General features: G+C 40.7%; 1 protein-coding gene across 3 annotated transcripts; it reads right to left on the reverse strand.

Moving 5' to 3' along the window:
* Positions 1–1,656: 1,656 nt before the first annotated feature.
* On the reverse strand, positions 1,657–14,233 carry LOC110502024 (splicing factor U2AF 35 kDa subunit). 3 transcript variants are annotated; one of them, XM_036959573.2, is made up of 9 exons: positions 14,065–14,171; positions 11,197–11,284; positions 7,251–7,317; positions 5,304–5,370; positions 4,312–4,361; positions 3,963–4,061; positions 3,676–3,809; positions 2,884–2,979; positions 1,657–2,723 (listed from the first exon to the last, which is right to left on the reverse strand). In XM_036959573.2, exons 5-9 carry the CDS (start codon positions 4,339–4,341, stop codon positions 2,582–2,584), a joined length of 501 nt encoding a protein of 166 aa, XP_036815468.1. In that variant the 5' UTR covers positions 4,342–4,361; positions 5,304–5,370; positions 7,251–7,317; positions 11,197–11,284; positions 14,065–14,171; the 3' UTR covers positions 1,657–2,581. The 3 variants fall into 3 exon arrangements, with proteins under 3 accessions (XP_036815468.1, XP_036815465.1, XP_036815466.1); XM_036959570.2 differs by lacking the exon at positions 7,251–7,317 and having other exon boundaries at positions 14,065–14,233; XM_036959571.2 differs by lacking the exon at positions 5,304–5,370 and having other exon boundaries at positions 14,065–14,193.
* Positions 14,234–16,047: the final 1,814 nt, after the last annotated feature.

The raw sequence follows: 16,047 nt of genomic DNA on the forward strand, positions 1-16,047 counted from the left end.
CCCAAGAACACACTGGCAACCATCATTCTTAAATGAAGAAGTTTGGAACCACCAAGACTCTTTCGAGAGATGGCCGCTCGGCCAAACTGAGCAGTCGGGGGAGAAGGGCCTTGGTCAGGGAGGTGACTAGGAACCTGATGGACACACTGACAGAGCTCCAGAGTTCCTCTGTGGAGATGGGAGAACCTTCCAGAAGGACAACCATCTCTGCAGCACTCCACCAATCAGGCCTTTTATGGTAGAGTGGCCAGACGGAAGCCACTCCTCAGTAAAAGGCACATGACAGCCCGCTTGGAGTTTGCCAAAAGGCACCTAAAGGTGCTCAGACCATGAGAAACAAGATTCTCTGGTCTGATGAAACCAAGATTGAACTCTTTGGCCTGAATGCCAAGTGCCACGTCTGGAGGAAACCTGGCACCATCCCTACGTGAAGCACGGTGGTGGCAGCATCATGCTGTGGGGATGTTTTTCAGCGACAGGGCCTGGGAGACTAGTCAGGATCGAGTGAAAGATGAACAGAGCAAAGTACAGAGAGATCCTTGATGAAAACTTGCCCCAGAGTACTCAGGACCTCAGAATGGGGTGAAGGTTCACCTTCTAACAGGACAACAACCCTAAGCACACAGCAAAGACAACAGTGACACACCCCATCCAACCTGACAGAACTTGAGAGGATCTGCAGAGAAGAATGGGAGAAACTGCCCAAATACAGGTGTGCCAAGCTTGTAGTGTCATACCCAAGAAGACTTTAGCCTGTAATCACTGCCAAAGGTGCTTTATGTAAATGTGATATTTCAGTTTATTTGCAAAAATGTCTAAAAAACAGTTTTTACTTTGTCATTATGGGTATTGTGTGTAGATTGATGAGGTGAAAAAACAATTGAATCCATATTAGAATAAGGCTGTAACGTAACAAAATGTGGAAAAAGTCAAGGGGTCTGAATACGTTCCGAATGGACTGTATATATCATTGGACACAGCCCACCCTGTTCCAGCTCACCCTTCCAGTCTAATCTGGGAGGCCAAGTCAAAGCATTTTTACAGTGACTTTAACAACCACATGTAGCACTTCCAACATCTCAAACAAGATCGAACATCAACGTGTGTACAATTTCCCTAGACATACATTGTTTTTATCTCAAGAGTTCTCTGTACTTTCTAAATGGTGTGTTCCCTTTTTATGGTGCTGTATAACACTGTGTACCGATGAGTAGGTACAGCCAGACTGTTTGACATTTCTGCATGCTGTTTAAAGAATGATGGTGCAGGTTCTCAACAAGCTATACCATTTGTTTTTCAGCACAAAAAGACAACATTACGTAGGCCGCCTTCCTGTTATCAAACTTAACCATGATGTACTGGCAATTACTGTCTAGGGTTCTCTGTACAGAGGTGAAGAGACAGTGTTAAAATAATGGGATATTGTGTCATTGATAGGTGGAGTGCTTTGTAAATCAAGCCTGTAGTCCAACACTCACTGAACAAAGCCTTGGTTTCAGTTTGAAATAAAGTTGACTTTCAGACTTTGCATCCACCTCATGTTCACTTTCCATATTAAATGCTGCATCTGGGGCAGTATTCTTGTCTCTGGCAATGTGCTTCTGTCAATTCTGAATGGAAACTACTTACAGTACCAGTCAAGTTTGGACACACTTACTCATTCAAGGGGTTTCCTTTATTTTTACTATTTTCTACATTGTAGTATAATAGTGAAGACATCAAAACATTGAAATAACACATATGGAATCATGTAGTAACCAAAAAAGTATTAAACAAATCAAAATATATTTTAGATTCTTCAAAGTAAACACCCTTTGCCTTGACAGCTTTGCACACTCTTGTCATTCTCATATTGAATGTAAGTACCCAGAAGAATTCTGTATTAAATGTGTTACTTCAACCACACTATGGCCTTGACTCCTCCCTCTCTAGCCAAGTCAATTTATCCAAAATTATAGGTCAACACAGTCAATAATATGTACTTGTAGACATAATCCAAACAGGCAAATGTCGGCATGGGAAACTGGAAAAAAAGAGGTATGATATGGTTATGGTTTAGGAGATGCTTCATATCTATGGCAACTGTCTTTTTGAGCCAAGTGAACACTCAGTTCACAGCTGAGCATGTTCTGTGTGAGAAATTAGCTGAGGGAGTCAAGTTACTGGGAATCAGGGAGGAGTCTATGGGAAGTATTTAAATTCCCTCACTTACAGTAAGCCCAGTCTAGAGTATGATGACTCAAGGCAAAAGTAACAGTTACTCATAGCTGTTCACTATAAAAACATTACTTTTTGTTTTCCAGAGTAACTATTTTGAATAAATTTGTACAAATCATAGTTTTTTTTTATTGAAAAGAAAAGCTTTCCATTTCTTGGAAGAAAAAAAACAAACAAAAAAACATGTCCAACATCTTCCAATTAATTTGTCATTGGGACGCAATTATATGAAAGGGCCAAGGGTGAATTGAAAAGGCCAAGGGTGAATTGATAGGCTGCAATGGAGGCAAGGATAGAGGGATTTGGGGATGGATGAAGAGGGATAATGGAGAAGGGAGGGATGGCTGTTTGGTAGATGCTCGGTTTAGAATCTTCCAGAGCGTTCTCGGTCTCTGGAGCGCCTTCTCTCGCGGTCACGTCCACCTCCACCACCTCCACCTCCCCTTCCCCTGTCCCTTGAGCGCGAACGACGTTCCCTGGAACGGGAGCGAGAATGATGCCCCCCTCTGAGGAAGAGGGAAAAAAAGGAGCTAGTTAAACTGAAAATGAGAACTTTCCCCCTCAAACATACGTGAAAACTATCACGGCAGAAAGGTGCATTCCGGAGAACACTTGAAAGCAGCATAAGTTTTATGATTAGCGTTGACTCTCAGAGCCTGAGCTTACCCCCTCTTCCTGCGGCGTCCGTATAGCTCCCTCCTCAGCTCCCTAGAGATGGGCTTCAGGTGCATGAAGTTACAGAAGCCTCCTCGAGTGCACTCCCTGTAGAGAGAGCGAGAATTCAGTCAGTGCACTCCCTGTAGAGAGAGCGAGAATTCAGTCAGTGCACTCCCTGTAGAGAGAGCGAGAATTCAGTCAGTGCACTCCCTGTAGAGAGAGCGAGAATTCAGTCAGTGCACTCCCTGTAGAGAGAGCGAGAATTCAGTCAGTGCACTCCCTGTAGAGAGAGCGAGAATTCAGTCAGTGCACTCCCTGTAGAGAGAGCGAGAATTCAGTCAGTGCACTCCCTATAGAGAGAGCGAGAATTCAGTCAGTGCACTCCCTATAGAGAGAGCGAGAATTCAGTCAGTGCACTCCCTGTAGAGAGAGCGAGTATTCAGTCAGTGCACTCCCTGTAGAGAGAGCGAGTATTCAGTCAGTGCACTCCGTGTAGAGAGAGAGAATTCAGTCAGTGCACTCCATGTAGAGGGAGCGAGAATTCAGTCAGTGCACTCCCTGTAGAGAGCGAGAATTCAGTTAGTGCACTCCCTGTAGAGAGAGCGAGAATTCAGTTAGTGCACTCCCTGTAGAGAGAGCGAGAATTCAGTTAGTGCACTCCCTGTAGAGAGAGCGAGAATTCAGTTAGTGCACTAACTGATACAATGCATTTCTTAATACAATGCATTTCTGTAGGTGTCACCATTAATGCAATGTTGAACTGAAAATGGTGTGCATGTGGTCCAGCGGTGGAGTACTGACCCCATCTCGTACTGGCGACAGCAGGCTTCTCTGAAGTCGGTAACGGGAGAGAGCTCGGCGTGGATGGGCTGACCGTTGAACCAGCGGTTATTCAGATCCATCACTGCCTTCTCCGCGTCTTCTTCACGACGGAACTACACAGAGACCATCACCGAGTTAGTGTGTGTGCAAATGTAGGTTCTAATGAGGCTGAGAATGACAGTGTGATTGAATGAGAAGAGGAAGAATGTGTTTTCGTCAAAAAATGTACACAAAACCCACCATTACACACACAGTCAGTGACACACCTTCACATATACGTTTCCAACCAGATGGTCTCCCAGGTTATCGCACACGTTCATCTCCTCCACCTCTCCATACTTCTCCTCCATCTCTGTGAAGACCTCCTAACGCAAGAGAAACCGAGGGAGAGAGAATGGGATTGACAGACAGAAGGGTGAATACAGACTAAGTTTTAAATGGATTTAAATTCAAAGTGCATTTCCCACACATGCTCAAAAGACATTTCTATTCTGTTTCAGTATTTTGTACAATGATTCCCACATGGGCTGTGTGGAGGGGGAAGAGAAGCAAGGTAGACCTGAATTGCATCATCCACACCATTCAAATGGGCGCACTACCGCATCACTGACTCACCTCAAAGAACTCGTCATAGTGCTCCTGCATCTCCACGTCACTGACGGCACCTAGTGGCCACAGGGGAGAAACTCACATCAGGGACCAGTCAACGTGTTACAGCAGGTGACATCAGCATTGTGGTTTCATAAACTACATGCACAGGATAAATATTTCTAACACCTAGGAGTCTGGACTACTATTACAAATGTATTCAATCTAATAGCACACAGTCCAGTACATATGAAATAAGGACGACAGCAAAGACAATACTGTCCGGAGGCAAAGGGTCAATGCGAAAAAAAATACGCTCATTGTGCCTCTGCACACCAAGGACGACAGTAAGACTGGACATTTGACCTTTATGAGAGGACAGAGTCTTTTGAGAATAATTTTAGTTACATTCAGTGAGTGCTAAGTAGTAATGGTACGGTCTGGCATAGACAATACAGCCATCAATTGATGCTAAGGAATGGGACTCACTGGGGCCTAAACACAATGTCAGTCATGCTCAATTCACCAAAATCACACCCCATGTGTCATATCACATTTTGTACAATAACTAAAAATGTATCCTAAATTAGTTTGACCACCTGAGACTAGAGCAGGGTTAACCTCTAGAATATAATTAAGTGTTTTTTGTGTGAAGCTGTAGTTGAAACAATGATGAATAAAATGTTTTCCTAGAATACGTGTTAGGTTTTAAATTAATAGAAACATACTGTATGCATCAAAACATAATTTGGACTATTTCAGTTACACTGACTACATGGCACCAGAACGGTAGTATACATGGTCTGTTTTACGTAACATTAGTACCTGTTGTATTACATGTATGTTACAGCACTAAAGGGCAGAGAATGTATATCACTGATCATGTTAAAGGGATAGATCTTAACATGTCAGATAAAGAGGTCAGATGGCACCCCAAAGGGAAGTGTGGGCAAATGAAGAGAAATATAAAATGATAACATTTTGTGCCACAGGTCCCTGTTAACAAGTGGGAAACTTACAGCGCAAACCATCGGCAGACTGGGCAGTGTTTTGAGGGTTACGGTAAATGTTCAAGAGGGCAATGGTCTGAAATACAAAATGTACATTTTTGAGATAGTTTCAGGCAGATTTCTAAAATGGTAGTTAAATAGGTGCATTTACTCCCATCCCCCTCCCTCAAAACTGTGTACTTGTGCCCCAACCAGGCCCAGAACAGGGTAGGAAGGGAAGACTGAAAGAGGTTAAGATGATCCATGGGACTGGTCCACGCTGAAAGAGATGGAGCTGGAAGAAGTGAAAGTCTCAGCATGACAATATTTGACTATGGAAAATGATGGTGGAAAATCCAATACAACCGAAAATTTAGCCTACCCAAACATTACATACCAGGTCATTGAGGCTTGAAGTGACCTCTAGAACTTGCTGAATCATAGGCGATTGGATGCCAAGATGTTTCTATTACTAGTTATCATTTCTTCCTTTTAATACATTTTTAAAAGTAACTTTTTGCCAGTCATTCTGAGTTTCTCAGCTGAGAAACAGAACAGTTACACGTGACAGCAACAAGACCACAAACCCACGACTTACCTTAGAGGAAGCGAGTGGCAATGCATCAGCTCTGCTAGCCGGGGCTCAACATCAGGGTACCATTTACACATTTACAATATGGCTGATGACGTCTGAATCAGTCTAACATATAGGGGCGGCAGTATTGCAAGAGCAAAAACTAAAATCACAAACTGTTCTGTGTCTAGACAGTAACTCATGTAGATGTGTTTGCTGTCTCCAACCTTTTAATGCGAGTAGAAACATTTCGGATGAAAAGAAGCCATGACAGGCCTGATGGAAACATTTTTCATTCAACTTTCCAAATGTCGACAAAACAAAATACGCTAGACAAGGTGGGATCTTTTTGAGTTGGTAAAATTAATGCGAGAAATGTTGGTGGAAACGCTTTTAAGCGCAAATATTGATATATGACATGTGTTCCTCCCACTATGACTCGTCGGCATGCAGTTTATTAGACTACAGATGAAAGTTACGATGAACTTCACAGGGGGGTAAAAGTGCAAGGTGATGAGCTTGATGCTCCTTTCCAATAAATATTGAGGGTCTTGTTCTGGTGACATGATTATCGATACTCGGCTGCCCTCGGACAAAAATAATCTCGCTCTTTTGTCCATAATAATAATAAATGTAATCATGTAGGCTATACACGCACTCTAGCCAACAGATAGCAGATAGCGCTGCTAGAGAGAACGTGCCAATACCAGAGTGGGCACACTGGCGATAACCCACGTTCTCGTGAGAAAACCATCAGTAGAGTTGAAAATGCAATGGAAACCAATTAAACAGCAAACTGTTTTTTTTATGTTCACTCATCACGCACAGCCTTTTATCTGCAACAGAAAAATATCTCATGGGGGAAAATGTGCACATAATTTTAGGCAGATTTTCGAATATTCCCATAAAATGTTGCCAATTGAATGGATACCTAGCTATTCACAAACGCATGTTGGGCACTAGGGCAGGTGTATTGTCAGTCTTCTCTGAAAGCGCCTGAAAAATACCTAAAGTCTGTCATCTGTGCATTATACCTGTTAGAAAACAGGTACTATGTGGAGATTTCCTGTGGATAATAACTTTAAAGATCCAATGTGAATTGTGGGGATCAAGGCATCATTTGTTTTAGTCCTTTTCAATGTCACTATCAGAGCATGTCATTCTACACCTAGGCATAGACCTCTGAATGGCAACTGATTAAAAAATATATTTAAAAAAAATTGATTAGATTGGCGATATACTAAAGTGTTGAGGTAGTGTTGTGGTACCCCCTGCTACCAGTGCTGAGACAGACCCTCCGAAGCCCTGCAGGAAGCCAGTGGAGACGCAGACCTAAAATCTGAGGAGGGGGAGAGAGCTAGAATGACCTGGTGGGCTGAGAGGACTGGACCGGAGGCACTTACAGTGGGAGCCGTCTGCCGTCTGCGCACTGTTTTGGGGGTTACGGTAGATGTTTTGAATCACGATGGTCTGCAGAGGGAAAAATCAAAAAATGGTTTATAAAAATACAAAAACTAAACCCCCCCCCAAAAAATAGGCTATATAGCTAACTAAAACAGACTTTATTTTTAACCCACAGGTGGTGCTGAAGGTAGAGGACTGTTTGGCCCCTCTTGCTAAAATGTGAAAAGGTTTAATCAATAAAATAAGAAATCCCGATACCTAGAACCTATAGGAGGGGGGCGGACCAAATCCCGATACCTAGAACCTATAGGAGGGGGGCGGACCAAATCCCGATACCTAGAACCTATAGGAGGGGGGCAGACCAAATCCCGATACCTAGAACCTATAGGAGGGGGGCAGACCAAATCCCGATACCTAGAACCTATAAGAGGGGGGCGGACCAAATCCCGATACCTAGAACCTATAGGAGGGGGGCGGACCAAATCCCGAGACCTAGAACCTATAGAGGGTGGGCAGACAAAATCCCTGGATGTAGAGGAACCTTGATACTGTAGGAGGGGTAAGGGCAAAATAAAGCAGGAGTCCGTGCTTGACCGGTGGACACGCTGGGGAGTTTGTGTCTTTTCTCTGTCCCATGCAGGCAAGGCGAGCTGTAGGGAAACCTAGAGGAAGCCTAGAGTTTAGATGTGCTATGTTCTAATAATCTGTTCAGTGAGAGAGATACATCTGACTTTGAGATGGGAACGGGCCACAGATAAATCCTACCACTTCAGACAACCCATTGCAGGGAGTAGCCCAACTGGTGGAAAAGTGCTAGCTATTGCAAAAGCTTGAGATTACTGTTGATAAAGAGGACTGAAATTATGTTCAGTGACTCAGTCATATTTAGTTGAACGCAGTCACAATATGTATTAATAGGAGGGAACGACGTAGGGGTGTGAAAGTTTAAACCAAATTGGGATCATTAATGTTAAGGGAAAAAAATGTCCAATAAAAATTGCAGTGTAGTTATCACAAAACATTTTCCATTGTATCGGCTAAAGACATGGGGAACGTTGCGCAATTTAAATAAAACCAGAGAGAAAGAGGCAAACTTGAGTCGATTTTGGTGAATTTGGCATGCAAGAGATTCCCAAGACATATATGTGTGTTTAGTCTTCGGTCTGTTGTATATAGACTACCCTAGACTATTCATTGATGATAGGCCCTGCTTTACCGAAGTTGCGAGACATTGCAAGCCAAGAAATTGCGAGATACAGCATTTGATTGCCAATAGATAAGCCTAGTGCACGGTTCTGACTTGTCTGCCTGGTGTCCGACCTGCCTATACGGTACCCCTCTCCTCTCTCTCCACCTAGCAGTGAAGAGCATTGGGCCAGTAACTGAAAGGTCACTGGTTCGAATTCCTGAGCAGATTAGGTAAAAATAAAAAAATGTTGATGTGCCCGTGTACAGGCCACTTAACCCTCCAGTAAGTCACTCTGTATCAGTGTGTCTGCTAAATGACCAAAATGCAAATGTTTGCATTGTTGAAAGTGCATAAAAAAAAATTTTTAAGTCTCATCTGTTCCAAAAATACTGAATCTTAAAAGAGTTGATTCTGCTTGACACTCAGAAATAGGCGTTCACGTGCAAGGAAACAAGGAATCAATTATTTTTGAGTCAATTCTCCACCACTACGCCATCATTGTTAATAGTTGGGGATACCAAGTGGGGTTGCACAACTGAATGGATTCAACCAAAAATGTGCCGTCCAAATGTAACCCCTCGAGGTAGTACAGGTGCCATGCTTAACCATCTGAAAGGAACACACCATGAGATCCAAACAGTTGCTAGCAGCAGCAAAGCTGCATTTTGAATTCACATGGAATCTTCACATTTTTTGTTGTTGTTGTCACATCCCTACAACGAGGGACATCAGGCGCATGACTACATCAATAATCCAGCCAAATGGTTTGAGCTCTGTCAAAAAAACTAAGAAGGATTGCCAACAACCTGGAGAGAATAGTGAAAAACACACTCTAGGGTAGGGTCAGATCTAACAGAGGCTGGCCAGAGTAATTTGCAGTCTGTTCAAGCAGGCAACTTTCTGCATGGAATCTCTTGCAAAAGGCATGGCCAGCAATTTCAATGGAGATGCAGAGGCCATGTCACCTTTCATCCAATGTTATGTGTAGAGAAATATTTGTTTCTGAATTACACTCCACTACATACACGTGTGTGGATAGTGATGCTAACATTTTTAATTTGGCTCTATATTCCAGCATGTTGGATTTGAGATCAAATGTTTCATATGAGGTGACAGTATAGAATCACCTTTTATTTGAGGGTATTTTTATACACATCGGATTTACTGTTTAGAAATGAAAGCTCTTTATAGATCTAGTCCCCCCCATTTGAAGACGTAACAAATGTCACAGTATTAAAGTAGTCAAAAGTTTAGTATTTGGTCAGTATTCCTTGCACACAATGACATCAAGCTTGTGAGGTCAGATAGCTTGGGAGATCAGATATGTATGAAAATGCCCTCAACATCCAAAATGCTGGAGTAGAGACAAATGTACAAAAACAGAAAAAAGCATTGCTGTCCAAAAACATAAGGGAGTGTAAGAGAGCGACTCATGGGACCCCCGGGTGAATCTAGCTCTCAAGTCAAGCTCTCCGGCTCTCTAGATATTTAAAATGTGACCGAGTGAAAGGGATGGAGGAGAGGATGACCTAGATTCAGGGCAGACATTTCCCTAAAAATTAGGGTTGTGACAATGCCAGTAATATGTTATCCTTGGCAAAAAATGAAAACAAAAGCAGACCAACCTCTTTGGTCCTTTAAAAACCTGCTGTATGTAAAATATTGTGCGCTATAGCTTGGGGGAAATGTTTTATGTGACTCTGGATGACACCATAATGATGTTAGTTTCCAACCTTAGGGCTGTTTTCCTGAAGAAGTTAAAATCAGCTTTGTGATTTGTTTCCTTGCCACGACACTAACGAGTATCGCAATACTGGTATCATCCTGGCCCTACTAATATTAGGAATTATTTGTCCTATTGGCATTAGAAACCGTACCTGTTAATTTATGATGGACTAGCTAGAGAAAAACGGTAAAGCAGGGAGACACTGTCGTTTGAGATGTTTTTGTCTGGTATACTGAGACGCAGGAAGCAAGAAATGCTTTGGATATTCGAAGAGAGGTCGTTGAACAGGCTTGGACCACCAAAAATGGAGGAAGTGTGTATATCGCTGTGCTTGTGTCAGTAGTATAGCCGCATAAAACACACTTCCTGTTTCATATATTTAGGACACTAACTTGAACAGTATTTAGTGATCTACATTCAAACTCATAACGTTCATCTTTTAGTAGTGTTATTATTCAAGAGGATTATTGACAAGCCCTTCTGTTTTCATCAAAGGAAATCAGCTGATGCACAATCAAGCCCACATCCACAAGCCCACATCCACAAGCACACATCCACAAGCACACATCCACAAGCACACATCCACAAGCACACATCCATCTCTCTGCTAGAATGAATCAAAATACATGTTAATGGTGGGAGAAAGGGTTATTCACACAACATTGAATAACACTCCAATTCAATGTTAATCAATTCCACTATTTTATTTCACTATCTGAAAAACCAGTGCTGATAAACCTTTCCAATCTCTGATTAGAAGAACAAGGTAAACAAAGCATCATTCACTGGATCAAAGATAAACCAAAGATAATGGCCATTTTAATCATTTTGGTTAAACCAGAACTAAAATCTCGCATAATTTGGTCATGCAGCATAGTTCCACGAGAGGTTACCATTTGTCAAACCAGCCTAGAGCATGACAACCACTTCATCTTGGCAGGAGAAGTTTTACACATGCTATTCCATTTCATGCAGCACATCTGGTAGAAGCAAATATTTTAAACAAGTTTGCTTTACTGAATTGACTTACCTGGCTGAAAGTTGGCTTATTATGTAATCTGGAGCATCGGTCACCATGGCGGCAGGCACCAATTTTAAAGTAGAAAGAACAGTTCACCCTGAAGGACGAAAAATAGCTAGCTAAACAGTCCTGAAATGCACAACTAGCTAGGTACATGAGTTCACACTCATGTACCCAGATGCAAAATAAATGAAATGTGCAACTTTCCATTAAGTGATCAAGTTTGGAAAACAGCAGCATGTTCAAAGTCAAATTGCATTGGATTTATCAAAGTCACATTAGCTAGCTAGAGCAGATAGTATAACTAGGACCGAGGTAAAGTTGGTTTTATATTCACACATTCGGACATTGACAATCAGACATTCGCCAAACGCCATTTAAAAATCAATAACTAATAAATTGATCGTCACAGAAACATAAAACTAGATATGGTTTATTCTATACATGTCTAGCATACTTTTAAAACCTTTGTTTTGAGGAAAAATTCCAGTTTTGACTTGATAGAAATACATAAAATGCCATTTAAAGCAACATAAATCAATGTTTTCAATGATGACAGAATCAAACTAGGTATGATTTACTCTATAAATGTCTAGTATACTTTTACAACCTTTGCTTTGATAAGAAATTCCAGTTTTGATTTTATAGAAATACATAAAATGCCATTTAAAGCAGTATAAATCAATAACCAATTCACCATTTGTCACAGAAACATCAAACTAGGTATGATTTATTCTATAAAATGTCCCGCATACATTTACAAACTTGGCTTTGAGTAGAAATTGCAGTTTTGATTTGATAGACATACAAAAAAAAAAACTCAAATATTGCATTTAAAGATGAAGAAATCAGTAACTAATTCAGTGATTGTCTCAGTAAGAAAAAAAATCACTTGCAATAACTTTAAATGTTAATTTCAAGTGCCATGTGTTCTATATGAAGTTAGACAATGTTTACATGAAGTTGTACAATGTTTACAATATTAAAGTGTATGCCAAATCAATGTCTGCATTTTTAGTGCAACAGTTCCACATTTTAAAGTAGTTACAAGGCACAACAGTCCTTTATATGTGTCTAATTTAAACAGAAAAGAGGTCCCATCCAATCATTATCTATTTTGGTTTTGTTGAAGTCCTTTGTCATCCCTAGACAAACTGAATGGTACCATCTCTGGCACACAGCATTATATCTGCAGTATTATAAACATAAAACAGGGTTATCTTTATTTACATGTAAATTACAGTTCTGGAATACCCAAATTATGTTACATGCTTTTGCAATAAGGAACATTTTCAAATTGAATTGGATTTTTGTTCAACTGCTAAATTGACATGCATTTGACCACAACCTTGACAAAAGCACTTTTACTTTCTTCTCCAACACTGTGTTTTTGTATTATTTAAACCAAATTGAGCATGTTTCATTATTTATTTGAAAGGTTGCTGGATCAAATCCCTGAGCTGACAAGGTAAAAATCTGTCCTTCTGCCCCCGAACAAGGTAGTTAACCCACTGTTCCCCAGTAGGCCGTCATCGTAAAAACTGACTTGCCTCGTAAAATAAAGGTCAAATTTAAAAAAAGGTAAAAAATAATGTCAGTCTTTGAAATCAAAATCAGTTTAAATCGTGACTTGTGCCAGATACAGATACAGATATTAAAGTGAATAACTGTCATAGTATGCATCTAGTGTTTCTCATAGTAGAATAATAAAATAAGAGTAATGACATTAGAACAGAGAAATAATACAAGGATAACCCTGATAGATGTTATGCAGTTCTATCCAAACTGGAAAGGTTGTAAAAGTATACTGGACATTGATAGAATAAACCATACATAGTTTGATGATTGTCATAGTCAGTGAAAATGTTATTGATTTATATAGCTTTAAATGGCATTTTATAGATGTTAAGCATCAGTCAAAACTGGAATTTTTCCTCAAAACAAGGGTTGTAAAAGTATGCTAGACATTTATAGAACAAATCATACATAGTTTGATGACTGTGACAAATGGGTGAATAAGTTAATGATTTATACAGCTTTAAAAAAAAATGGCCTTTTAAATATTGTATGCATTTCCATCAAAACTGGATTTTTTATTCAAAACAGAAGTTTGTAAAAGTATACTAGACATTAATAGAATAAAGTATATCTATTTTTTGTGACAATTAATTCGTTTGACCATTTTAAAAATGGCTTTTGGCTAATGTCTGCTGAATGTCCGAATGTGTGAATATAAAACCAACTTTACCTTGGTATAACTAGGGCCCATATCAACTAACGTTAATAAATTGTGAACAGCCTAGTTACCTTATTGTCTCAATTGATTTAACTTGGGATACACAACATGGGCGTCAGTGGAGGAATTTGGGACTTGGAGCTAGCTAACTAGTTATCGTTAGCTAGTTACTGAATGTATAGCCACATATTAAATAAATAATTGTTACAGCTAGCCTAGCTGGCTAATTTGGCAAATAGAGAAAGTTGCCCAGGTCTCACACGAAATAATGCCCCAAGCCAAGCCTAAATTGTCTTAACAGGTTAGCTAGCTAACTTCAGTAATATAGCTAATGCACATTTTAGAGAGGTGGGACTGACAAACTGCTCAGCACACACACACAAAGATCCCTTATCCATCTATGCACACCATTGAGCTATAAAAGAACGGTCTGTGCATACGTTCAAACAACATATTACCCCATGCTAATGTTAGCTAGCTACACTAGACGCTAACACATTGACGTTTTACAACTTCTAATGCTGCATGATATATCATAGGTAAGTAGCCAAGACAGCCAAATGCAATGCGAAAGTTATCGTAGGCCTAAATCGTATGATTGTTTGACCAAATAAGCAAACCAATAAGAACATTTTACTCACTTATCTTTCTCTGTACCGAAAATGGACGCCAGGTATTCCGCCATTTTCGATTATGTCGACTAAACCAAAGAGTGTAAAATGTGGACCACCGACAGAAAGGGTAACCCAGACACGTCAAATGGGCTATAAAGCTGAAGCATCCGTTTAGAACGTTTTCTCACCCAAATATGGTAGTGAGAGGAAGTCCAGTAGCGGTAGTGGATGGAACTAGGCCAATATTCTGCCAATTTCCTCATAAATTAAACGTCTGATCTCAATACATTTGTCTGTTCCCAAAACTATAATATATTACGAACACAGTGCACTAAGTTTTATGGACTTGAAGCTTTGCCAAAGTTTTATTTTATTTTTTAAATTGCGTTGTCTAGGAGTGCAAAGTCGAATGGAGTTTGCGCACACCCGCGCGTTTTTTCATAACGGAAACATGCAAATATATGCTACAGGGCGCCAATAGGATCTCGCTAGTTCGTGCTTGTTCTGCCCACTATGCTTAATTTGCTCCCACTGTAAAGGACACACATGAACTATCTTGGGTTATTTATAAATGTCTTTGGTGTGAATACACTTTTTACCCCACAAATTATACACTTCCGGTCTCGTTTGTGCACTGATTTTATACTACCAGAGAGCATATAAAACCAACACTACACCCTGTACCAAACACTGACAGTTTACAACGTACATCAATCAAATGTATTTATAAAGCCCTTTTTACATCAGCCGATGTCACAAAGTGCTGTACAGAAACCCAGCCTAAAACCCCAAACAGCAAGCAATGCATCAATCAATCATGAATATTTTTGATGAACTTAAACTAGGTATCAAAAGCTTTAATAAATCTAGAATGGAAGAAGTGGAATAGTTGGCCCATCTTATCAGAAATTATCAGGGGAGCTCTGTTGCACATAGAAATCAAGGCTATCGTTAAACTTTGTAGGTAATCTTGATATGCCCCATAATTTGACTGGCCCTTTAACTTGATAACATACAAACACTGAAATTGGCTTATAACTGTAATATATTGTGAGATTGATTGATGTACGTGAAGAGGGCACAACAAAGTCTTTCCCCCTCAGGAAACTTAAAAGATTTGGCATGGGTCCTGAGATCCTCAAAAGGTTTTACAGCTGCACCATCGAGCGCATCCTGACGGGTTGCATCACTGCCTGGTATGGCAACTGCTTGGCCTCCGACCGCAAGGCACTACAGAGGGTAGTGAGTACGGCCCAGTATATCACTGGGGCCAAGCTTTCTGCCATCCAGGACCTCTATACCAGGCGGTGCCAGAGGAAGGCCCTAAAAATTCTCAAAGACTCCAGCCACCCTAGTCATAGACCGTTCTCTCTGCTACCGCACAGCAAGCGGTACCGGAGCACCAAGTCTAGGTCCAAGAGGCTTCTAAACAGTTTCACAGCTTCTACCCCCAAGCCATAAGACTCCTGAACAGCTAAGGGGGAAGATGCGTTGTCATGCCCTCTTCACAACTGTTACGGTGTGTTTGGATCATGATAGGGCCTTAGTGATGTTGACACAGAGGAACTTGAAGCTCTCAACTGCTCCACTACAGCCCCATCGACTATTTACACCCCCCCCATTGACACATTGACTCTGTACCGGTACCCTCTGTATATAGCCCCGCTATTGTGATTTACTGCTGCTCTTTAATTATTAGTTTTTCCTATCTTTTACTTTTTTTTTGTATTTTCTTAAAACTGTATTGTTTCTTCGGGGTCGGTGTCCCTTCCACAGGACGGTTGAGCTAACGTAGGCTAATGCGATTAGCATGAGGTTGTAAGTAACAAGAACATTTCCCAGGACATATACATATCAGATATTGGCAGAAAGCTTAAATTCTTGTTAATGTAACTGCACTGTCCAATTTACAGTAGCTGTTACAGTGAAATAATACCATGCTATTGTTTGGGGAGAGTGCACAATTTTGAACATGAAAAGTTATTAATAAACAAATTAGGCATATTTGGG

The sequence above is a fragment of the Oncorhynchus mykiss genome, chromosome 22, assembly GCF_057628025.1.
Source record: "Oncorhynchus mykiss isolate SJ-2025 chromosome 22, ASM5762802v1, whole genome shotgun sequence".
In the NCBI taxonomy this organism is placed as follows: domain Eukaryota; kingdom Metazoa; phylum Chordata; class Actinopteri; order Salmoniformes; family Salmonidae; genus Oncorhynchus; species Oncorhynchus mykiss.

What these genes read in the sequence shown, in the direction of transcription:
- LOC110502024 (XM_036959570.2), bottom strand. Translation starts at nt 14,108, where the DNA reads ATGGCGGAATACCTGGCGTCCATTTTCGGTACAGAGAAAGATAA. An exon ending in TTCGGTACAGAGAAAGATAA is followed by an intron (nt 11,285 to 14,064) that starts GTGAGTAAAATG and finishes TTCGTCCTTCAG; the next exon opens with GGTGAACTGTTCTTTCTACT. An exon ending in GTCTGCCGATGGTTTGCGCT is followed by an intron (nt 4,362 to 5,303) that starts GTAAGTTTCCCA and finishes TGTGGCCACTAG; the next exon opens with GTGCCGTCAGTGACGTGGAG.